At 33.7% G+C, this 25,642-nt stretch overlaps 1 protein-coding gene across 2 annotated transcripts in view; it reads right to left on the minus strand.

The window, feature by feature from the left end:
* The window catches only part of LAMA2 (laminin subunit alpha 2), a 535,576-nt gene that overhangs the window by 277,609 nt on the left and 232,325 nt on the right, over nt 1-25,642 (minus strand). For both annotated transcript variants that reach the window (XM_037842983.1, XM_037842982.1), the window contains exons 11-12: nt 16,500-16,640; nt 13,557-13,730 (exon numbers count right to left, since the gene is read on the minus strand). In XM_037842983.1, the coding sequence (XP_037698911.1) occupies nt 13,557-13,730; nt 16,500-16,640 (315 nt within the window). The remainder of the gene's footprint in view (nt 1-13,556; nt 13,731-16,499; nt 16,641-25,642) is intronic.

Consider the following 25,642-nt stretch of genomic DNA (forward strand, 5'->3'; position numbering starts at 1 on the left):
CTAAGCAGCTTGTAACAGATCAAAATAGAAATAAAAATAAAGACTGTTCTAGTTGCAATTTCTTGTTTTACAATTTAGTATTCTGTTCTTAAGGGCAGTAGAATAAATGCTTTTGAGATAACCTTACCTTAATGCATATGCTAGACTTAACTTTAGTTTAGTAACCTTATGATTGCAAACATATATTCTTCTTCTCCTCTTTGTCTACACAAATGGGAGTTATACAAAACCTCTTCTCCTTCTAGGTTTAATCACTTAACAATATATATGCTTCATTCCACATTAGTATATAAAGAGCTTCCTCTATATTCACAGTTTTACGGTATTTAATTGAAGGGATGTAACAAAAGTTACATAATCAGTCACTGATAGGCCCTCACAAATTTGAAACAAATAACTGTACATAGGTCATTTCAAATATGTTTATACATACCTGCAGAATTAATTCCCAGAGGAGAAATTAGAGTGTAAAGGAATATGTGCATTTGTAATTTTAGTAATTTCTAAATTGGTTTTCTTAGATTGCATCATGCATATCCCCCCACCACCAGTTTACAAGGATCCTGTCCTTTAAAGTCTTAGTAATAGAGTGAGATATCCATCTTGTTGTCTTGATACATAAAAGATGACAAATGGTTTCTCAGTGTAATTATCATATTATGAGTCATGTTGAACATCATTTCATATATTTAAAAAATCATATGTAATTCCTTTTCTGTGAACTGTTTCTTCATATAGGTGATCCATTTTTTTGTTGGACCCTTCACTTTTTCTTTTTTCATTTCTAGAAGTTCTTTAGATACTAGGGAGATCAGCCTTTCTTTTGCTTGCGATAAATTATAACAAAAATGAACATTATGGGATTTTAAAAAGAATATTTTTTTCTTTCTTCATTTTCATGAGAATTGACTGAAAGTTATTATTTATGCAAGAAGATGCCCAGGTTCAGTTTTTTCCTGGTTACATCTGATTAGGGATTTGGTCCTTACACCTTTCACAGATCTGGAACTCTGCCTTATTAGCTTTGTGATCTTGGACACGTACCTTAATCTGGTTGAATCTCACTTTCATTATCTGCAAAATGAGGGTCCCAGCACCCCCTCAGAATTGAATAAAGCACTCAAAATTGTCCTTAGCACACAGCAGATATTCAATAAATGTCAACTCCTTTGTGAATTTCTATAGTTGCATGCTATAGTAATTTATATCTGAGGTGATCTTTAAATCAATGAAAACAATTCATTAAAGGACCATTTGTCCCCTTATTTATTGCTGTCTGACATGGCATCTGGTGGTGATGGGAGCAGATATCATTAAAACTAAAAGTGGACAATCGTAGAGAATTAAATTTAGCCAGTGAGTAGATTTATATGACTTAAATGGCAGTTTTGCAGCAAAGGGAAAACTTTAATATCAGTCAGCTTTTTGAGATACCTGCATTTGAAGGTACCAAAACAGAGTCAACATGTCCCACTTCATGTCATCAAGCAAATGATGTGATAAGTATCTCACTATCCTTGCTTCACTGAAGACCTGAACATTTAAGGGGATTCAGGATTTCTGCCATCAGTAACTACCTAGAGAATAAATATCCATGCAGAGGTGTAACAACTGGGCTCAAAACTGACAATTTTGGAGATGTCTTAGTTCACATATTTGAGAATGAATTTACATCGTGATACACTTTGATAAAATTTATTTGACCAAAACAAATGTAATAACTTTGGTAGCCAAAGTAAAGGTCCCTGTTATAAAAGAATTCAAATGACCCCCTTTAATATAAACACCACCTACACAATGCTTGTGGAGAACTCTTACCATCACCATCATCAGAACCCAGGAGGTGTACTCCAAATAGGTTAGTTAGTTAAAGAACCTATTTTTCTGATATTAATATAATCACTCCAGCTTTTTTTACATTAATTTTCCCACCTTTTCACTTTTTATCTGTATCTTTTAATGTTGGGTAGGTTACTTACAGAGACTATCTAATTGGATCTTACCTTTTTATCAATCTGACAATCTCTCCATGTTATTAGTTACTTTTATTGAAAGTATGGTTGCATTTCATCTACCATCTTGCTAATTTTTTTCTTCTTGTCCCTTTATCCTCTGTTCTTTTTCCCTTCTTTTTGATTAATTAGCAACTTTTATGATTTCACTTTATCTCCACTATTGTTTTTATTAGCTTTACCTATTAGTTTTATTTTTGAGAAGTTGCTCTAGGGTTTACAATATACCTCCTTAACTTATCACATCTATCTTCAAGTGATATCAAACCACTTCATACAAGTGCAAGCATATTTCAGCAGTAGCTTCCATTTCCCTTCTCCCTGTTCTGTGTTGTTGTGGTTATATATTTTACAATGTTATATAACCCAATATACATTTTTATTATTTTTACTTTAAACAATTGGCTATCTTTTAAAGAGATTTATAAAGAAAAAAACTTTATATTTTCCCATATATTTGCTCTGCCTAGTACTCTTCATTCCTTTGTGTAGATCTGTATTGCCGTTAGGTAACATTTTCCTTTTGCACAAATGACTTCCTGAATTATTAGCTTTAATCCAGTTCTGTTAGGATGACATTTTTTGGCTTTTGTATGTCTGAAAAGTCCTTATTTCACCTTCATTTTTGAACAGAATTCTAGGTAAATGGTTTTTCTTCACGTAGCATTTTAAAGATGATCCTCCATCATCTTCTAGTTTACATTGTTTCCAAAACGAAGTTGGCTCTGACTCTTCCATTTATTCCCTATATATAATGTCTTTTACCTCTGGAAACTTAAATTTTTTTTCTCTTTACCACTTATTTTAGCAATTTGAGTACAATGTACCTTGGTATTTTATTTTGCTTGAGATTCTTCGAACTTCTTGGATGTGTAGATTTACATTTTTCATTAAATTTGGAAAATAGTCATTATTTCTTCAAATATTTTTTTATTTCCCCTCACATCCTTCAGGGACTATGATTTCACATATTTTTGTGTGCTTGGAAATTATCTCCATCATTTCTGGGTCTATTCTATTATTATTTTTTCTTCTGGTTATAAGTCATATTTTCCTGCTTCCTTGGATGCCTTACAATTTTTTATTGGATGCTGGACATTGTTATTTATATTGTTGGTTCCTGGATTTTGTTTTATTCCTTAAAGGGTTTTTGATTTCTGAGTGTGTATGTGTGTGCACCATTAAATTTCTCGGAATGAAATGGATCTCTCTCTGTGTGCTGATTTGAATCTGTTATGTGCCCCACAAAAGCCATATTCTTTAATCCAATCTTGTGGGAGCAGACCTACTGTGGGTGGGACCTTTTGATTAAGTTGTTTCCAGGGATATGTGACCTACCCAATTGTGGGTGGGATCCTTTAATTAGATTATTTCCATGGAGATGTACCTCTGCCCATTCAAGGTGGGTCTTAATTAGTTTACTGGCATCCTCTATGAGAGGATAAAAGGTGCAGTCATTCTGAAGACAGCTCAGAGACACTTAGAGAAAAAATGCCCAGAAATATTTTGGAGACAGCCATTGAAACCAGAACCAGGAGAGAAGCTAAGAGATGAAATTCAGAGTTTGCCCCCAAGAAGCTAAGAGAGGACCCCCAGACACTTCCAGAGAAATAGCCTGGGAGAACAAGCAAGGATGCACAAGAGAGAGAGAAGCTAAGACAGAAACCCAGAGACATTTTGGAGAAAAGGGTCAGCAAAGCCAGTCATGTGCCTTCTGTGTGACAGAGGAACCCCGGATGCCATCAGCCTTTCCTCAGAGAAGGTATCCACCTCTTGGTGCCCTAATTGGGACATTTTCATGGCCTTAGAACAGTAAATTTGTGAACCAATAAAAACCCTCGTTATAAAAGACAATTCATTTTGGTATTTTGCATTTTGGCAGCTTTAGCAAACAGGAACAAACATTTTCTCTCTTTCTTTTATTTAGAGCAGACTTTGGTCTGATGCCTTGTGTATTATGATGTCTTTCCTCTCTGGGTACGAGAATACAAACTATTATGAGCTCTCTGTTAGTTGTGGAAATTGTTCTGCCTTTCTTTCTAGAGTCTTGCCCAGGCTTCTCATTAATATCCATATTCCTACACAGTCAAAGACTTCTTTGAAGGTATTTCCTCCCTTAGTGCAACTCTCTCCTCCTTGGAAATCTAACTTAAAATACCTAACTGCTTGACTTCCCCAAGCACCAATCTCTGTCTCTGAAACTCAGCAAGCTGTTGGACTCTGTGTACACTTTTTCTCGCTGCATATCGCAGGTGTGCCCCACACGAACTTGAGCGATTCAGAATCAACAATCCATTGGTTCCTGATTTCCTCCACTGAGTTGCACAAGGAATAGGAGTGTTAAAAACTTATTGAAAAGGAGATTTTTTAAATGTAATGTTTTACATTATGAATTGATCAAAACACTTTCAAACTGATGCTAGTTTATCATCTGTAGTTTTGATGTAACCAATGCGAGCTGCAGAAATGGGGCCTTTTTATGTTCTTGTCTTCCTTTTAGCAACCTCGGGGAGAAAATTTTATAGTACCACTTGAAGTTCTATTTTATGTGTATGTGCTTGTTATTTATTGAATAACCATTGTGTTAGGCCCTAGGCCTAAACAAATGACTGATAGGAGGTCCTGTATTAGCTGGCATTACACAATGCAGAAGACAATAATATGTACCTTTTTCATGCTCTTAATTTATTTATGAAGATACAAATTTCCATCTGGTATCATTTTCCTGTTGCCTGAGGAACTTTCCTTTACATTTCTTTTAGTATAGATCTGTTGGCAGTGGATGATCTCAGCTTTTCATTCTCTGAAAATGTCTTTTGCTTTGTCTTCATATTTGAAAGATATGGTTTGATAAAGTATTCTACACCTTGAGAGATTTCTGTGTGTGTGTGTGTGTGTGTGTGTGTCTGTGTGTGCTTTTTCTCTCTCCTTACTACCCCCCAATACTTTAAAATATCAAATATCTGCACTGTATTCTGGCTTGTATAATTTCTGAAAAGAATCTGCTGTCATTCTTATCCTTTTTCTTCTGTACATATTATGTCTTTTTCTATGACTGCTTTTAAGTTTTTCTCTTTACTTCTTTACCACATTTTTAAAAAAAACAATTTGATTCTGATATACCTTGGCATGGTTTTCCTGGGGTTTTTCTTTAATTTGCTTTTTATTTGTTTTTCTTGCTATGTTTATTAGTTACATGGATTTATGGATGTATAATTTCATTAAATTTGGAAAAAAATTTGGCCATGGTTTCTTCAAATATATTTTCATGTCCCACAATCTCACTTCTCCTTCTGGAACTACAATTATATATTTATTAGATTCTTGATATCATTACATAGGGTATTAAAGTTTTGCTTATTTTATTTTATTTAGTATCTTTTCTTTCTGTGCTTTATTTTGGATAGTTTCGATTGCCATGTCTTAATGTTCACTAATCTTTTCTTCTGCAGAATCAAATCTGTTTTTATATCAATACAGTGTATGTTTCATTTTAGACACTGAAAGTTTCATCTCTAGTAGTTCCATTTGGATCTTTTAAAAATATATTTTATTCTACACCTCATCAATGTTCATATTTTCTCCTACTTTCTTGGGCATATGGAGAATATTTATAATAGACATTTTAACATCTTTTTTTGTTTGTTCCATCATTTCTGTCATTTTGGGGTCTGTTTCTATTGATATTTCCCTCCTGATTATGGAGTCATATGTTCCTGTTTCTTTATATGCCTGCTAATTTTTTAGTTGATGCCAGGAATTATAAATTTTAGGTTGTTGGGTACTAGATTATGTTGTAATTAATTAAGTGGTATTGTACTTTGTTCCGGCATGCAGTTAATTTGTTTGAAATAGATTGGATTCTTCAAGCCTTGCTTTTAAATTTCGCCAGGCTGAAGCCAAAGCAGCTGTAGCTGGAGACTAATGTGGATCCTTTAGACTGAGGCAATGCCTTCTGAGAATTTTACCTGATATCCTCTCTATTTGAAAGCATTCCACTCTGAGTGGTGGGAAAATGAACTATTATCTGTGTCAGCTCCAGGAATTCCCCTCTTACTACTTTTTGATGGTTCTTTCCCCAGCCTTCAGTAGTTTTCTCATGCATTTGAACTCAATACTGTCAGGCCAGAGGTTTCCCTTTACAGATATCTGGATTTTCTCTCTCCCTGTCTCTCTCTCTCTCTTTCTCTCTCTCTCTCCATGCAGCTACCTCTTCTTTTGTACCCTGACCTACAAATTCTAGCTCTCTTGGCCCCACTGAGCTCCAATCTCTCTTTCATCTTGGCAAGATGATGCTCTGCTTCTGTCTGGGTTTTCTCTCCATGCACTTTACTCTGGAAACTGTCCCCAGGCAAATATCTGGGGCAGTTGTAAACTTCACTTATTTGTTTCTCTTTTCTCAGGGATCACAGTCCTAAACTGTTTGTTATCCAGTGGCTAAAAACTGTTGTTTCACATTTTCTTCAAGTTGTCTTATTGTTTATGGTAGGTGGATAAATCCAGATTCTGTCATTTAATCATGATCAGAAGTAGAAATCTCAATGCATGTTTGTCTGCTTAATCTTTTTATATATGGTTTTTAAAACTTTATTCTTTGTTTCAACTGGAATTTCTTTTTTATCTATAATGTGCAATAGAGATGCAAGATTTTCTTTCTCTCTTTAGATAACCATTGGTTCCAGAACCATTTATTATATGGTATGTCTTATTTTCATTAATCTACAATGCCTTTTGGGGTGAAAATTAAATATCTCTACAAATATGGGATATTTCTGGGCAATTTTTCAGTTCTCTTGGTTTATTTATCTCTTTTCACACCAATACCATTTTGTATTAATCATTACATCTTTCTACACATATACTAAGTCTATATCAAATAACATTTTATTCAAATCTCATCTCCTGCCTTCCTTAGGAGGATCTTGACTATTCTTCATCTTTTGCTCTTAATATTTATTGTATAACAAATGGCTTCTTTCTAAAGTGCTTTTAAAAAAGTGATTGTTGCTGATGTAAAAACACACAATTGACTTTTAAGTATTAATCTGATATACAACTCCCTTCTTGACTCACTTATTAATATTTATCTGTAGGTTCTTTTGAGTTTGCAAAGCAGACAATCATATCATCTGTAAATAACAGTTTTATTTCTTCCTTTCCAATCCTTGTAACTTTTTTCTTATCTTACTGCACTGCCCAGCTCCTGTACTATTATCTTAAACAAAAGTGCTGATAGTGAGAATTGTTTCATGTTCATCATACTAAGAAATGTTTTCAACATTTTAGATTAAATAATATATTTGCTATAGATTTTAGTGTAGTTGCTCTTTAGCATTCATAGAAGTATCTTTTCAATCCTAGTTATTGGATGAATGGTTATTTAATTTTACTTAATTCTTTTTCCTCATCTATTGAGATAATTGGGTTTTTTTCTCTTTTAATCAGTCTATATGGTCAATTATTTAATCTGATTTTTTAATGTTACACCAACTTTGAATTCCTTCATATATCCACCTTGGCCCATTTAGTTTCACCATTTTTATACACTGATAGATTTTGATTGTTAACATTTTGTTCAGTATGTTTGCATCTATTTTCATGACTAAGTTTAGATAGTGATGTTCTTTTCAAAAACCCTCATTATATAACAAGAATATAAAAGTCACATGAAATTAATTTAGGAGTATTCCCCATTGTTCTATTGTCTGTGTTATCTTTGTGGAAAGATCTCTTTTGACTACTGATTCTATTATTTTAATGTTTATATGACTTTGTAGCTTTTTCTCCTTGAGTCAGTTTCATTAAATTGCATTTTTCTAGAAATTTATTAATTTTTCTAAGCAACCAAATGTATTATGTGTAAAGTTTTTCCATTGTATTCCTTACTTTTATTTTCTGACATAGTTTTAATTATGTCCATTTTTATAATCCTAAAATTGGTTATGTGTGCCTTTATCTCCTTTTTTCCTCAATTAATCTTGCCAGAACTTAGTAACACTTTTAAAAAACAAGCTTTTGGCTTTGTGTCCTCTCTGTTGATATTTGTTTTCTATTTCATTAATTTACATTTATATAAAAGTTCATATCTTTATTGTTTCTTTTCTTATGCTTTCTTTTGGATAAGCTGCTTCAACAATTCTATTTCAAAACCAAATATCTTACTGGAACCAATAAGCATAACCTAAAGAAAAAAATGATTCATTAAAAAGGGCTAGAAACATTTGGATTACAATCCTGGCTGTGTCTCTTTGAGTTGGGATACCTTGATTTATTAGTGGGTGGCCTTGGTTATGTAACTTAAAATTTGGAAAACAGAAACTCTCAAGTAAGTTGGATATTTTAGGTGACATGTGTTTTATGCAGATCTGTGTAACCATCACCTCCTTTGCCCTGACCAGCAAGTTCCTATCAAAATTTTTTCCCCACCAAGATGTTGTTAAACCATATCTTCTCCATCTAGTACTTATTCACTTGATCAAGAGTAAAGACTGACCTTTTCCTATTACCTGCATTTTAAGTCACTGTGAACAGAAGAATATATATGAATATTAAAATTCTTTATTGTAAAATAACTTGCAATATTAGAATTAGTGCTTTATAAATTAATTTAGGAAAAATATCAATGTTATGAAATTACTAAAAAATAGCAATAATATGCCACATATGTAAGGTTGGGAGATTTTTATTTTTGAACTTGAGTCCTACTAAGTGAGTTAATTTTGCAAAGGCTCTACCATAACAAAAATGAGTCCTTGGTTTTTGGTTTTGTTTTGTTTGGGCTTTTTAAAAAATATTTGTTTTCTCATTTATTCCTAACAATTCATTTGTTTTATTCCAGGCAGTAAATCAATCACAGTTGATTTATCATATTTATTTTTATGGTCATGCCATTCTTCATATACATAATGACCTTCTTAATCCATTTAATCCTAGACAAATTATGGGAAGTTAAGGATGAGAGAGAGGGTTTTGAACTTCACTTTGGAATAATTTTCATAATGAGAAGCAAAGAAGTCACAAATGCAAACTATGCTGCCAGAAAGAGAAGGATCTTGCTTGTTAGTGAGTTTTAATTTTTTTTCAATATCAAAATCATTTTTTAACTCTTACATAAATACCAACTCAAGGATTATTTCTGAGCAACCTAATCAAAATGATTTTGTTGTTGTTGTTGTTGTTGTTAAGCACATAGCATCAATCACAAAGTATTTGTTGAGCCTCCTTCTATGTGACAAGTACTACCTCCTGGTCCTATAAATCTCAAACATCAATGTCCTTCTTCAAATCCACAGCTTTAATTTGGGATCTGTCAGGTAGAACTGAAAGTCAAGCAACCATAACAAAGGAGTTTACCAAAGAATACTTTTAGAAGCCAGATGCTATTATGTTAGCAATTCTCAAAATGTGCATCTTAAGCTAGGCTACAGGTATTCTTGGCATCTACATGTAATAATTTAAAAGCTTCCCTAAGCTAGATACAGAAAAAGACAGCTTGATGTTGTAGAAAATAAGCATTGTCTTATAAAGAACAAATCACATAAAATTACTCTAATAATGTTCAGAGACAGACTTTCAAATCTCAGTAGTGATGCAGGAACAGTAGACAGGCTGAGCCAGATTCTTTGGGAAATTTACAGACACAGAGAATTGCTTTTGGAAGCTGCACTAACCATTTCAGGCCACTAGGGTAACCTTAAGTAAATGACTATTTCAATGTTCCAACAGCATTAGTTTACTAAAACAGTAAATTATCCCAACTCTGAAATTCCCAAACTGTTTCCGAATTGCAGCAGCTTGCAGAAAACCAGCAGGACTCTCTGTCTTAGCTCTTTCCATTCTTGCCTAGTTCCATGCTTTAAAAAATGTCCTGAAACCAAGCATTAACATTTGCCAAGCATTTTATAAATGAAATGGTGCCTTGTATAGCCCTGTGGGTGCCTGACTAAATCTCACTGACTATCTAGAATGAGGGGAAAATTAGTACTTGATTGTGCCAATTGAGGCAAATATTCACTCACAGAAGAGAAAAAGCATTTTCAAGATTGTTATGGAGGAATTCATACATAGACGCATCATGGGAATTTTGTAAACAGGCAACACAAAAATGTGCTAGATTTTTCTAGACCACATCCACTATTCATACACACTTTTAATCACTTATTTATACCTCATTAGTCCAAAGAGCAACTGCAATCAATAAAAATGCTTCATAGGATAAAGTACTCCTTTGCAAAAGTGGCCAACATTTTTCAGTTTTTTTATGATCAGGGAGCCCGCTATGTTAGCAAATGAAAGCCTATCTCATGGGAGGGCACTGTTCTTATTTGGAGTTAGGTGCTACAAAAGGGAGGGACATGCATGTGGCATCTTCAGTATAACAGAATATTCACAGGACATCTCCCTTATGTTACAAAAAGTCCTATAACCAAGTTACTTGGAAAATGTTTGAAAAGTGGGTATCTAAATATTTAGGAAAAGTTAATAGCATCTCATTAATATTGTTTAGACTTAGGAATTAACATTAAAAAGGGGGAGAGAGATTACATACTCACAGCCTCCAGGTCACGGATGTAAATGAAATTCAGTATTTAAACAGATGCACTCATATCTTGATATACTGTTTCTGTCAGTTTCTGGCAACAGCTCTCATTCAAACAGCAATTACTGGTAAGGAATTTAGCTGCCACTATTTAGAAAAGTGGCTTTACTGAATTTACAAACAAGGCCCTATAATTTTCCATTTCCTTAGCAAGACATTAAATCAACCCAGCTAAGCATGTCATCATGACTATAATTTACGTGATGTGACATGACAGTTAAGATGTACTGTGGTAATTTGTGAGAGCTTGCAGTATCATTGTAGTATCAAAAATTTATATGGTTCAGTTATTAAGGCAGATTGTTTCATTCATAGCGAGATGTCTGACAGTAAACCACTAAGGGCCTCCAAATTACATTTAAAAAATGTCTTCCATATTCAAACAATTTGCACACCCTGTTACCATCATTTTGTTCACTGAATGGAAAGTGGAGCACAGACAAGCATAGCTTTTTGATGTGAAAATGATCTGCAGGAGAATATGAAGTACTTCACTGTGGGTGGTTATAAGAAATAGGTCAGCCAGGATAAGGGAAGTTATCTTTGGGAACCAACAACTATGAACAGGATGTCCAAATTCTTTGCTCTGATGCTATTTAATATCCCATTTGCTTGCTTTCCTTCTGTCAAGTTGATTTTCAGCCAACAGAAAGAAAAAGCATATGACCAAAGATGAAATGATGGAAAATATAGCAAGGAAAATTTCTATTAAAAGCTATCTTTAAATAAATTTCACCATTGTCAGAAAAATAAGACATCTGAAACCCATCTAATTTTGACCCAAGGCTATTCTCTGAACTTCTGAAAGCTTTTAGTAAAAATAAAAGGCAAATTTTGTTTTTGGCAATTTTAAGCAGTAAGTATTCAAGTCTTGCATGTTGTTTTATTCATACTGGGAATACAGGAGGTTCCTAAATAGAGTAGTATAATGTGACTTCTTGTCATAAAGGGCCGTGCAAATAAAGTTTAATTAGATTTTTATTACAGCTATTGAATTTTATGCAACATATGCTGGCTCTTTAAAATACATATTCATTGAAATATCTTCTATTCATTTACACATTTTTCATAATAGCAATTAGAAGCCTGTTAAATATAAGATGGCCATAAGCTGAAACTTTTTCCATCAGCTAAAACCACCAGTTCCCGTTCACTGAGGAACATACCAACTATCAAGTTTTTCTATTTGAATGCTGGCATACCATACAGGAGAACAACTAACTAAAAATATGCATTTATTTGTTTAATCAATGAAGGTTTCTTCAAAAGCAGTGCTATATTCTTATAGGTGAAAAGTAGGCTTTAAGTAGCATCAATTCACTAAAGGATTGTTCTGTGACCATCACAGTTTTTCGCCAATTGGGTAATTCAACTCAACTGACTAAATATTAACACTCACAGAATAAGCAGGTGTAACCTAGAAGTTAGAATTTAAGGGATGATTATGACTGAATCATTCTATAGATATTCCTTTTTTAATTTCTGGTATATTAGAGCAGACAGAAGAATATATCTGAAATCTCTGAATTATGATACAGCTGCCTTGATATCTGATAATGATTTTATAGCCTTTATCTGTGCCCTTGTGATTGTAAAAACCTTATAACTGATATTCACTTGTACCCATTTTATCCGGTTTTTCAACTTTGGAGTCTTGTGATCACTAAAGACAGTCCATAATGTTTATTACTGAAGAGCCTTGGGTCAGCCCAGAACTTACCCACCCCAATTCCAAAGTTTATCTTGATAACCAAAGCTGGATCTAACCAAAATGTGCCCTCCTGACATGCACACTAGCTTAGACTTTAACCTATAAGTGACCTATACCTCATTATAATACTAAAAAGCACACCTATCATCATATTAAAGCCACTATTTTCTTACATACATTCTGTGACTAAGAATGCAATCAATCTGCACATGCTCAATAATTAGATTGCCTCTAATTACATCATCTGGGCCATTTTGCTCATTATTCTAAAATCTGCCTATCTTTTGAAACTATAAAACTATCAAAATTACTGCAGTTCAGGGAGACAGATTTTTTTTTAGGCTGATAAGCCATCTGATCTCTTGCTTCACACCTAGCAATAAACTCTTTTCCTCTCAGGAATTGACCATTTGAACGCATCAGGCAGAGAGTCCCACCACCTTTGCCTGGTATCACAAGCATTCACATTCAAAAATATTAAATCAAATTTTGTTTCCAACAAATTATTGGGCAAAATAAAAATAAATCTGAATTTATTTTTATTTATTAATCCACACAGGGGGAGAAAAAGCCTGCATTTCTAACACAGCTACATTTGTTTATCTGTGTATGTTTTTATATATCTATCAGTGGACTTCAAAACCAACATGAGCTTTCAATCTGGCACTTCTTGTAGGGGTAGGTCTCTTTCTGAGTTCCAGGAAATACGTTGTTTACGTAAGCTTCATGGCAAGCATTTAATTAGTTATGTAATAAATTTCATTTCCAATTAACATTCATACAAGGTAGAAGAAAAAGAGCTCTCCTGAATATCAGTTTTGAAATGAAATAAAAGCAGACAAGGAAGACTTCAGTAAATATCCCACCATAGAATATTCTAGAAAAACAGCCAATTCAAGTAAACACAGCCTGGTTTCTTCCAATAACTACCATCTGTGTCACAAAATACCCTAATGGCTTCACTGATTCATCTGTTCATTCAAAAAGTTTCCATAGAACACCAGTGGGGTAAAGTACCTGTGCTAGGCACCATGCCCACCAATTTCTTGTCCGCAGACCTCACTCTTGGGACATGGACAAAATGCCCAACTCCATCTGATTCCACTGGTTCTGATGATCCATTACAATATATATTTGATTTCATCTTTTTTTTAAATTCCAAATAAAAATCATTCCTATTATGGTTCAGTTAAAGCAAAGTGATGCAAAGCCAGCACTGTAGGTAGGGCCTTACCTTGTTCCCCAGGTAAGGAGGAGGTGCACTCCAGTAGTAGCCCTGCCGCAGGGTTCTCTGGACCTCCGTGGTACTGATGCTGATCTGCTGGGGTGGATCAAAGTCATCCTGCCAGGGAGTCACACGCCGGTGACCGGAGATGTCAGTCAGATACCAGCCACTCATGTCTTGAATCTTAAAGAAAACACCCAAGTAACATTAATTTAAAAAAAAAAAAAAAATCCGTCAGTTTCCTTTCTCTTTTATCTTCCTTGTGGTGTCCGTTTTTTGGAAAGAAACAAAAACAAAAACCTATAAACATTTAGGAAAATATGAGCCTTGAAAATAGCATTAAACTTAGCACTTAGCATATAGACTCACATAGGCTTCCATTTTTTCCTGATATTTCTAGAAGTTTGGATGATATTATTTTGTTTTTATTGATCCAAAGATTTTTTTTTTTAATTGTGATTACAAATACCATTTTCTTAAAGAGAAATTCATTCAACATTACACAATGGTTATAAATTTGTTGCATAGTTTGTCCTTTGAATTTCATATTTTCATTCGTAGTAATTTCTTCTTGCTTATGGAAAAAAATACTTCAAAAGGTGTTACATATGTATTTGTAAAGCAGATGAAGAAAAGAGAGAAAATATGCAAGTGCCTGAAAGGTGGCTTTTCATCCATTTCCTCCCCACCCACTTATTTAAATTTCCACTTTGTAGCTTAAAGACATTGAATCCACCAGGTCATTGCCATGGCCACAGCTCACAATACAGAACCTATTTCTTTCCATCAGCTCTGGAGTGAGGTAGGGACCCATAGCCAATATCCCAGCAAAAGGAAGAGGCCTTTAAGGAGGAATAAGGGCATACATGATGATTTTTTCTTCCGTCTTTATACTCCAGCAAGGGCGGGCACACAGTTACCAGTCTCATTTGAAACTGTCTCACCTGGTCAGGACTAAATGCTGGTTAGTAAAGTCTGCAGCTAGCAGGGGCATACTAGGTATGTGTCAACCGCTTGGTGTTGTGGGTGGGTGGAGCAAAAATGGTAACGATGATAACATGTGACTGAAACATTTCAAAAATGTCTTCTTTAGTAGTAAGGCTAAGGTTAAAATCTGATAGAAAAATATGCAAATATCAAGATGAATACTATCTCTGATTACGTGAGAGCAGAAAGTAAATCTTCCAAAGAAAATAGAAAAAAAAAAACTCAAAAGAAAATGTTCAAATATCTGAGACCCTGATTTTATGATAATTTAAAGTAATAAAGAATTAAGGATAGAAAATAATAAAGGTAACCTAAACAACCCTCAGCTTCCACTTTTATTTTATAAATTAGCCCCCTGATAAATACTATTGGCCAGCAAATGTCATCGGTTAGTCGGTGATGTGTTTATGTTATACAGAGGTTATTTAATTCTGCATGCCTCAAAGTTGTGGAATCATTGCCCCCCCAAAAAGGAACAAAAACAGGTACAATGGAAAATGAGAGCCTGGGAATGGGATAGAGTTATAATCACTCTGATAATTTTCTCCAATATTAACCCTATAGCTAGGCAAGAATATATTCCTTCTTCTTCTTCCCTTCCCAGTGTTACCCTTCAGACATTTTAAGACCCGAGAAAGTTCTTTCCAGAAGACTTATTGAAGTGGACTTAATTATGAAAACCAAGGTTTGAGTGTCAGTCCTGCCACTTACTGGCTATGAAATTGAAAGTATTTTTCAGAAGGCTGTAGGATGGAGTGGGACTCTCTAAACAAAATGAGGTGCCCATTCATGGATTCTATGAAATCTGTGCCCAAAGCAATGCATTTGATAAAGTATGTATAGATTTCATATTTAGACAATAACGTGAAAGTACAATGAAAAACTGCCCATACGTTTCAGACCTGGTTTTAAAGCGATACAGGCAAAGAAAAATATTTGATAGTTGTGTATGGATTAGTTAGCTGGTTGAAGCTGAAAGGAAAAATTTTTGGAGGACAGTTCATTGAAATAACATTCTTCGGACATGAGTTTGATCATGTCACTGCTCTGCTTAAAATCCTTCAATGACTCCCCAAGAATGAGATCCCAATTTCTTAGCATGCTTAGTCCTATATGGTATGGATTCTTGTTCCCCATCTAGACATCTTTCTCTCCAGCCTGCATCCTGACACTCGGCACTCTTAGGCTCCAGCTGCATAGGCTATTTAAAATTTTCCAAAGGTCCCATTCTCCTCTCACATCTCTTCTATAGGGAGACAAACCTCTCTCTGCTCAAAGTAGAAAAGGGAGTAGGGAGTAGAGTGGGGAGTGGAGGTAGAAAGGTAAATATGTTTACTTTAGAATAAGAAAATCCCAGTATTGACTAAATGGTTTAACAATTTAAAAATTATTACTTATTCAAATTACTACTTACAGAAATTCTTCAGTTTTGAAAATTGAAAATTTTCAAATTAATTAAGAATGAAGGTAATGTCCAAATTTAGTGACCCATTTCAACAATGAAAGAGCCTATGTAACTTCAAATAATAACTAAAGACTAGTTGGTAATACGTGTTAAATATAGATGATAAAGGAGTTTTTCTTAACCTCTATAGAAAAATTAGAAGTGAAAAGGAAAATGTGATTCTTCTGATAACAGTCTGATGTTTTCTCTATTGAATCATCTCCTCTTGGGTTCAAAACAACATTAATTCCATTCCTGTTTCACATACTAATAATGGACGGTCAAAAGGCTAGTGGCTACTTATTCTAAGAGATTCCAGACATTGTTACAGATAAAACCTTAAAGGATTTCATCAATGTCACACAAATAACATTTAAGACGATAATTCCATCACTTCCTAGTGACAGTTTTAAGTAGAAACTCACTAAAAGGATTTTTTTTTAATGTCTTAACCAAAGAAAAACAACAGTGAGCAAGAAGTCCCATGGAAAAGAATACAGAGTTAAAAGATGGCTGCTTACATTGCCATAGGTCCAACAGGAACTCACACATCTGTTGGAAACCCCTGAACAGAAACACTCATCACAACCTTTAGGATTATCCTCTTGCAAATTGAAGAAGCCAGATTTGCAACGACTGCAGTCTCCTCCTTCCACATTCTCCTGTAAAGATTAGAAACAGAGGTACCCTTCAACATTAAGGTTTTCTATATCTATTTATATATACAAGGAAAATATTCACTGTACAGTTTTCATTTACCTTCTTAACTGTGTTTAAGGTATAATGATATTAAAATATTCAGCTCAAAAACTCCTTATGAAGCTACCTCCTTGCTAACCACACTAGTGGGAAAGAATTTTAGATGCTAATCTATTATGCTAAAAGTTACAGCTTTGATCCTCTTCATGTCTGTCAAGGGTGTAGAAGAAAAGTCAGGCTAATCTGGTGATAAGTTTGACTGACTGATGGGGTCAGTTTGATTTGTTGTTTGTTGACAAAGAACCATCATTAAGTGTCTGATGTTGAAGTACCTCATTTTAAAATATATATATATATATTGTATAGTACATACATATACATATATATAATAAAATTAAAGGCAAATTAATATGTGGATGTAGACTATAACACTGTATTACACAGACTGTAAAATACTTTTCACAGTATACATTAAAATTATGTACACTTGAGGCACCCATAAGAACCTGACAGGTAGAGAGAATGGCGTAAATAGTCAAAGTGTTTCCTGACCAGACTAACTAGAAAATAAAGAACATTTTCCCTGGTTAAGTTTTATGATGTTTTCTTTAACACATTAGAGTAGTCAGTTAATCATACAGTGATATTACGGGAAAAATAATTCTCATTTGGTAACTGCTCTTTAGACAGGTTTCATTAAGCCAAATCACAGCACTCAAAAAAATTGTTGTGTAGGTATGCTGGTAATGTAGACTAAGGCCAGTGAAAGCTGATTCTCTAAGGAAAAATTGGGAAGAGTGTAGTTTCTCAATTTAAAGAATGGTTATTCCCATCTAATAACATACAAATGAAAGCTCCCTACTCTCCAGGAAACAGACTCTCCGTATTCATAAACATGCATTTGTTCTGCATTTTCCCTTTCCCTTGAATTTCCTTATTACTTCTGTTCTTTCTTCTTCTCAGAGAACTAACTGCTGTCTCCACTGTGTCCCCATAGCTGTTTATACATTGCCCTATTATAACCACAAAGAACAGAGCTATTTCTCCTAAGATTTGTCACCCAAGCTATACCACCATCAACTCAGAGGTAGAAGCCTTGTCTTACTTATCTGTGTAGTCTCCAAAACTACGAGCAGTATTCTTGACACAACACTGAGCACTAGCTTCATAAAATTTTATTGAATTTAAGTGTATCTCCTGGCAATCATGTTTTTCAAGCACTGTCAGGTACTATGCACATAGTAGAAGTTTAACAAAAGTATTTTTGAGTAAACCAATACCTGGCAGATGATAGGAATGATAAAATATGAGAACATAAAGGGGAAAATAGAAGAGGAGAGAAAATGGCATGAAAACAGAGATTTGTTAGAATAAACAAAGAAAGCAGTTCTCTGTGTATCCAAGAGAATACTTTGAAATGAAATTTTTGACTCTTAATTGCTATGATGAATTTTATAACCTTAATCACTTCTACATTGATAGGGATCTAAACTAGGGGGTGTCTCTAATCCTGGTTCATTTGTTAATCTTTAGCATCCTGATATGTCCACAAAATGAAGTATTTCCATTAACACTCTTGCTAGTTTTTGTTTTTAAGAGAGATTTCAGATATTTTGAGATGGTAGATTTCAGCAAAGCAAATTACACTAATTTGAGACCTATGGTAACAAATCCCCAAAGTACTGAAGTTGAAAGCTTCTTTGGAAGAGTACACATGCAGAAAAGATGGAACCTATTTATAATTGTAATTTAGTTTATTCCATTGAGAACACAGAATAGCCGCTCTGTACACTCTGTTCCTATGTGCTTCATCTAAGCTACTTTTCATTTACTCTAGTTTGAAAGCTTCTAATGCCACTTTTCTGAGATTCAGACTGTGTTCAACAATTAGAAATTTTTAGACAGTTACATCAATATGACCTTAAAAAATTGTGCTTAAATAATTGCAATATTCAATTTAATTTAATAATCTTAAGTGACATATTAGGGTAGGATTTCTAGAGGATATAAAGATGGGTGGTCAATGCCTCTGTCTTTAAAAGCCAACATCTACTTTGGTAAAAAGATATATTCACAGTTAACTAAGACGCAAGGTGGAATATGATAAATGCATCTCAGAAATAAAGTAAATCATTGGAACACAGGGGAGGAGGGACTAATTCCTTCTTCAAAGGTGTGGGGCAGCTTTATGGCAGGAGTGGAATTTGAACTAAATCTTGAAGCACTGGATAAAAGTTTGACCTGCTGGCTCGGATAAAGTGAGGGATCCATGTTAGCAAAGACAATGGAATTAAGAAATAATTCAAAACCTGGAAGGTTCATTCATTATTTATTCTTCCAAAAATATATATTGAATACCTCTTATATTTCTTAAATTCTATACTTGGCACTTTGGTTTCAAAGTCCCTGACCTCCAAATATGAACCTTTACAGCTACCCTAAGAAATAGGGACCTTTTCCCTTAGAAACTGCTAAGTCATTAAAGATTATTCAGCAAGAGATAAACCCATCCTGTACCTGAGGTAATTAAGTTGGCAGTAGCAGGTAAAATGTCTATGAAATGTGGGAGACTGGAACAAAAGAATCTTACATTATCATAGTAACCATGACAGGATGGCTACACCTACAAGAAGAGGGCCAAGTGGTAGTTTTGCTTTGCTTATTGTGTCAAATCTTTGAAAGAGTAATTTAGACTCTGTTATAGGCAATGAACCTAATTCTGTTCTACCTCTCCATGTCCAATTAACTTCAACACTTGTCACAAATGATTATCAACTCCTAAGACATTTCCATAGACCTTAAATTTGAACAGTATGTCAGCTTAAAACCACAACTTCAATTTTCTAGACTCTGACTTTTTAGCTCTGAGTGTCGTATCTTACTGTCTTTAGAAAGTGGTAGCTCCTACTTAGATTGAGAAAAATTCGTGCAACTAAACTGGTGGGTTCTGATTTTTCTTAGGTTCTAGTGTGGACTAATTTAAAATTACTACTATATAGTAAACATGGATATAGTATCTGCTTACGTATCTGTCCTTATGGTCTAGTTGAGGATGGTGAGAAGCCTCTTTTTTTTGGACATGTCTCAACATGTACTAGTCAGATGAGATTCTACTTGCCTTTTCCAGCCTCCTTTGAGAGTGAATGTATCTAAATACATATCTAGTTAATTTCTTTATTTAGAGGACTGTGTTTCCCGAATTTTCTTTAAAAAAAGACAGTTTTCAAACAGTGATTAACAGAGAGTGTCACAGTTTGATGTTCATTATATTTTATGTATCTTTAGAGTGGTACAATTTAAAACACAGAAGTATTGTGTTCCAGGACTTTTATGTGCATCATAGAAATTAAGGTTTCCTACTTCTATCAGGTTGCTAATAGATCCGATCTTGGCAGACTGCATCTCAGTCCTTTCTTTGCTTTCCCAGGTGCATAATTGCTCATTAGAAACTTCTCTCTGACCCATAAACCACTGTCATCAGTGAATCAACTCCCAATTGCAATTCTGATTCATTCTTGGAAGAGATTCTTTGTATGACTAGACCAGGACTTAAATTTTTGATACCCAGCTTGAGAGCAAACCATCTGTTTTATGGGTGAGCTCTTTGCTATCTATATCAAATTATTAATAAATGCTCTGCACATTACTACATTTCCTTTATTTCTCATTATTCCTTTATTCTCTATATTACTCATTCATTCATCAAATCATAGCTGAGTCACTATAAACAAGGCTTTATGCGAGGTGCTGGAGGGAATATAAAAATGCCCTCAAGAAGCTGAAGTAAAGGAAGTAAGAGAATGTACAAACCAGGATAACAAAAGGGAGAAGGGAGTCACTGCCCTAGAAGTCCAGAGAACACACACTAGGTTCTACACCAGAGAGTCCCCCTTGTCCCCGAAGGAGAAATCAGGAAGAAAAGCCACTGGGGTGAGAGAAAAACATGTATCCCAAGTGTTTGAGGATAAGTTTAAAATCAGTACCCTAGAACTGTCCTTTTGGGTTGGACTACTCCCATATGGAAGAATGCCTACTAAAGGTCATTTATTGTAATAAATAAAATAAAAATAGATATATAAATACAAACAGTAAAACCATCATTTTTGTTTTTTTCTTACTGTTTATATTATAAGCTCCTCAAGGGCCAAGACCATATCTTGTACCCTTTTACCACCCAGTTCATTATCTAAAACTCAGATGTAAATATCATTGATTCTAAATATCTAATAATTATGGTGAGAATTTTCAACTTCCAGCCTGAGTATTATTTTATCCATTATGAGATTTCTTTTTCCCTCACTTCTTTGGACTAATTAACATTAAAAGACTTATCACCATATAATTTAAGAAAGTTTTTTAAAGTTGTTTTAATTATCTAAAAAAAAAAGAAATTTAATCTATTTCCTCTCAGTATTTCCACTGGGAAACTCCTGTCAGTCCAGTAAATTCATTTTAATACTTTATTTTTAAAGCCCATTAGTGATACTTTCCAATTTACAAATTTAATGATAATTTTCATTCTAAAAACCAATGAAATAAGGTAATTTTCAGAATGCTACAGACTTCCACTCTGCAGAGATTGATATTCCCTTATGGGGTAGATTGAATTGTGTACACCAACATAGACATGTTCTTAATCTTAATCCATGTTACTGTGGCTATGAACCTATTGTAAAGAAGACCTCTTGAAGATGTTTCTTTTAGTTCAAGTGTGGTCCAACTGAATAAAGGTGGGTCTTAATCCAAATTTCTGGGGACCTTATAAAGAGAAGAAACCAGAAGTTAGAAATTAGAGAAGGCCATAAAGGAAGAAGCCAGAAGTCAGCAGAAACCAGAGAAGAGAAAAGAGGAGACCAAGGACAACACGAAGTGATGGGAGGCAGACACAAGCCAAGAAACCCCAAAGGACCGCCAACAGAGAATGCCGGAACACCACAAACTCCAGAAGAAAGCAAGTCTTGCCGGTATCTTGATTTTTTACTTCTTTTGGCCTCAAAACTGTGAGTCAATAAATTCCTGTCGTTTAAGCTTCCCCTTGCGCGGTATTTATTTGAGCAGAATGGCAAATTAAAATTCCTTGTATCACCACATTTTCTTAAAGTAAAACACTCTATTTTTACTGTTTATTTCTAAACCATTATCTACCATTGTGCTTTTACTGTTTATTTCTAAACCATTACCCTAACAGGTTACAGTAACAGAAATTAAATATTAATTAATAATAGGAAATTATTTTTCATTTAAATAATCCATGTAATAAGTATATTCATACTCTTCCACAATGCAACATTTAAAAGTGTAGTAAAATAAAAATCACTTTAGACTAGTATTCATCAACCTATTTTTCATTATTATGCTCCTAAAAGAGGCTCTTTAGAGATTTTTTCTTAACCAACTCCACTAAAAATTTTTAACACCCAGATACACTGTACATACATATGCAAAGTATGAGTGTTTGCTTATACATAAAAAGAATATGTTATTTTTGCTCCTTATGGTCAATTTTTGTCCCCTTGGGGAGAAACATGTGTCTTAGACACATATTTGTGCTGAACATATTTATCTGCGTGTCTAATATGATATATCATGGCCTACCCTACTAAAACCATTTATAATGGCTTTCACATTTTTCTTTTGTGCTCTTTTCCTCTAAAAAAAAGTAGAATTAGAGAAGTCTTACTAAGTTCTTTCATTTTTAAATTCTTGAAGTCAGATACCGTTGGGTTTTCATCAATCTTCTGTTTTGCTCTAGTTTTCTCAGTACAATTTCTCTCTAGGGAAATAGTGTCACAATTGTTTTCCTGTATTCTTTCTCATGAAGCTGCTTTCTTATAAATTAGGTACAACTGCAGCAGCACATGTTTACCTGTGACTGTTAGTCAACCGGGAATTCTATTGAGGAGGTTACCATGAATATCTCTAGTAATGGTTAAGCTATTTTTTGTAATAATTGCTTCAGGAATTTTGCCGTCATGCATTAAGGGTGTTTTTAGTCAATTAATGGTTTTCCTCAGTTATGGCCTTCATTGTAAGGCATCCTAGTGTTAAAAGAAGTTAACAAAAGGCAGCATAATTAGTTAATTAACAGCATTTGTTGACTGCTTACTCTTTAAACACATTGTGTCAAAGCTAGATAATAGATGGTGGGTTAAAGATGACAGAGAGAAAATAAAACAAATGAAAATTAGCTATCATTTTGCATAAATTTATCTGTCAATACAGTCAATTAACATAATATTATTTGAACATCTGTAGCTCTTGTAAGAGACAAATTCCTGTGTGAATGTCTTATGCTAAAAATTTCACATCTGTAATTTTGACTCACGACCAAACCTATAAATTGAAGGCCCTTTGTAGAAATGTCTCTAATTAAAATCTAGCCAGTTAATGAGATGAACAGTCCTGAACACAAATGGAAAAGCAAAGGGTCATCTAAAACCAAGAGAAACATTAGCATACACCCTAAAAATCCTATTGTGAACAAGAATGGAAACTTATCTATACTTGCAAAAAGCAGTATCAATAAGACAATGTAATCCAGAAGGCATATATGTGTGTATTTTGTATTTATAGAAGGTTTCAATGTTACAATTGTAGATTGTAGCTTTTGAGTATCAGACAGAAAAGACTTAATATTACCATTTCTTAGATTAAGAAAAAACACAAATCGGACAGGTCAAGCAACTGTTAAGGCATCATATTTTTTTTTTAGTTTTCTTCTTTCTTATGTATTTTGCCAGGTTAGCTTCTTATTGTGCAATGATGAAGAAAATATACAGAATCCATGTCGTCACTGAGGTGAGAAAGACATGACATAGGATTGCAAATTGTGAAAAGAGAATAAAGCACCAGACAAGGATGTGACAAGTGATTTCTGGGAAGGTGGAGGTTTGCCTGCACCCTGAAAAATGCCTAGCTAAGCAAAGGGAGAGGCTACAGATGAGTTTTCCAAGCAGCCTAAACAGAACTTATAAAAATCCAAAGTTAGAAAGAGAACAGTGACTCAAGGAATTTAAGCACACTGGAAGACAGTAACTGAATCTAAAGAACATTCCAGAGAGATAAACTGAACCAAAACTCACAGCCTTGTGGGCCAATAAGTTATATTTAAAAGAAAAAAAAAAAAAAAAAAAAAAAAAACAAAGCAAAGGAGATGAAAATATCGACTTCTCTATTTTATACAGAGTTCTAGTCTTTTTACTTCACTAGGATCTTTCTGTACATATGACTTTGATAAAAATAAAAGCACAAGTTCTCACCAAATCAAGATCTATTTATCTTTTTTATCAGAGCTTGAAATCCACTGACTTGGAATTGATATTAGCATGCCCAACTGCAGAAGAGCCAATTTCTAGCTTTGGTCCATAAAATAAATAAAAGAGACAAAACAGCATTTACTTTCATATGACTTTCCCTGTATTTGGAATTAACTTGCTTCTTGTGATTCATAAGAAGCAGAACTTTCAAAAATGTCAATAATTGCATTAAGATTTACAAACATTGTTGCATCTTGAGTAAACATTGTTTTTCATATTTTGAAATATAATGAAGATAGTGCTCATAAATATCACTGTCTGAACAAGGATATTATAGAAAACCATGTTATTAAAGATAAGTGATGATATAATTGATGTTGTATTAAGTTAAAGAAGAATTTCTTTCCACCTCTTTTTAAACCAGGAGCTACTTTCCTTTCAATTAAAGAAATATTAAATTAGGAATTATTTCAAAGCATTTTAAAGGTATACATGATATGACAATTATCCATTAGCCACAAACTAGATATTTAAAAAATAACCATTTTTCATGTCTGCTTCATATATATATTTTATAAAAAATAATACTAAATCACAATTGAACCCTCCTTCAAGTCCATTCTATTTTCTTTCCTTTTTCTCTAGAGTTAATTACTATCCTGATACTAGTACAAAATTGTTTCAGTATGTTTTTTAAAAATTGTATTATATATTTGTGTCTAAAAACAATATAGAATCTTTTATGTTTCAAAACTTTACATAAATAGTAACAGGGACATTTGTTTTTTTGGTTTGTTTTGCTTTGTTTCTAAAAGTTAATGTTTACATACATAGACCTACTTCATTCACTTTAACTTTTTCTTGACTCAGATTATATGAATAAATTACAATTTATTTTTCTTATTTATTTATGGATATTTAGGTTGTTTCTTATTTTCATTGCAATAAGTAAGTATATGTTGAACACCTTTTATAAGCTTCTTTGTACATACTGTTAAGAGTTTCTTTATTGTAAATATCTAGTTGTTGAATCACAGGGTTTTGGCATATTCAGTGATACTAGATAATGACATATTGTTCTAAGTGGTGGTGTTACTTTACCTAAAAATAGCAATAGTAAACATTTCCACAGTCCCAGATTATCACCAGCACTTGGTATTATCCACAATAACCCCCTTTTAAAACTTTATGCTCTTCAATAATCTTTTTAAATGATCTCCATTTGGAAACATTTATTGCTAGGAATCATATCATTTTTATTGTTACTCAAATATTTTTATCACATTTTCTAGTTGATTGTAACTGGATGCTACTGCTTTTTATAAATTTATCCTTGTATCCTGGAATCCAGTTGAACTCTCTTCTAGGGTCAATATTCTTACTAAAGTACATCATTTAATAGTTGTTTCAATAAGGTTAGGCTGCAAGTTATAAACACAGGAATCTGACTTTTGGCCCTACTTTTAATTTTTTTTCTTTTTCTTGGCTTGCATGCAGTCATGGTGGTATGAAGCTGTATGTATCCCAGAAGGACATGTTCTTAAATTTAATCCATTTCTGTGATTGTGGAACTCATTATAAGCAGGATTTTTTGATGAGACTAGTTCAATTAAGGTGTGACCCACCTCATTCAGGTTGGGTCTTAATCCTCTTACTGCAGTCCTCTATAAACAGAATGAATACATAGAGAGGGGGAAAAAAAGCCACGG

The sequence above is a fragment of the Choloepus didactylus genome, chromosome 7 (genome assembly GCF_015220235.1).
Source record: "Choloepus didactylus isolate mChoDid1 chromosome 7, mChoDid1.pri, whole genome shotgun sequence".
In the NCBI taxonomy this organism is placed as follows: Eukaryota; Metazoa; Chordata; class Mammalia; order Pilosa; family Megalonychidae; genus Choloepus; species Choloepus didactylus.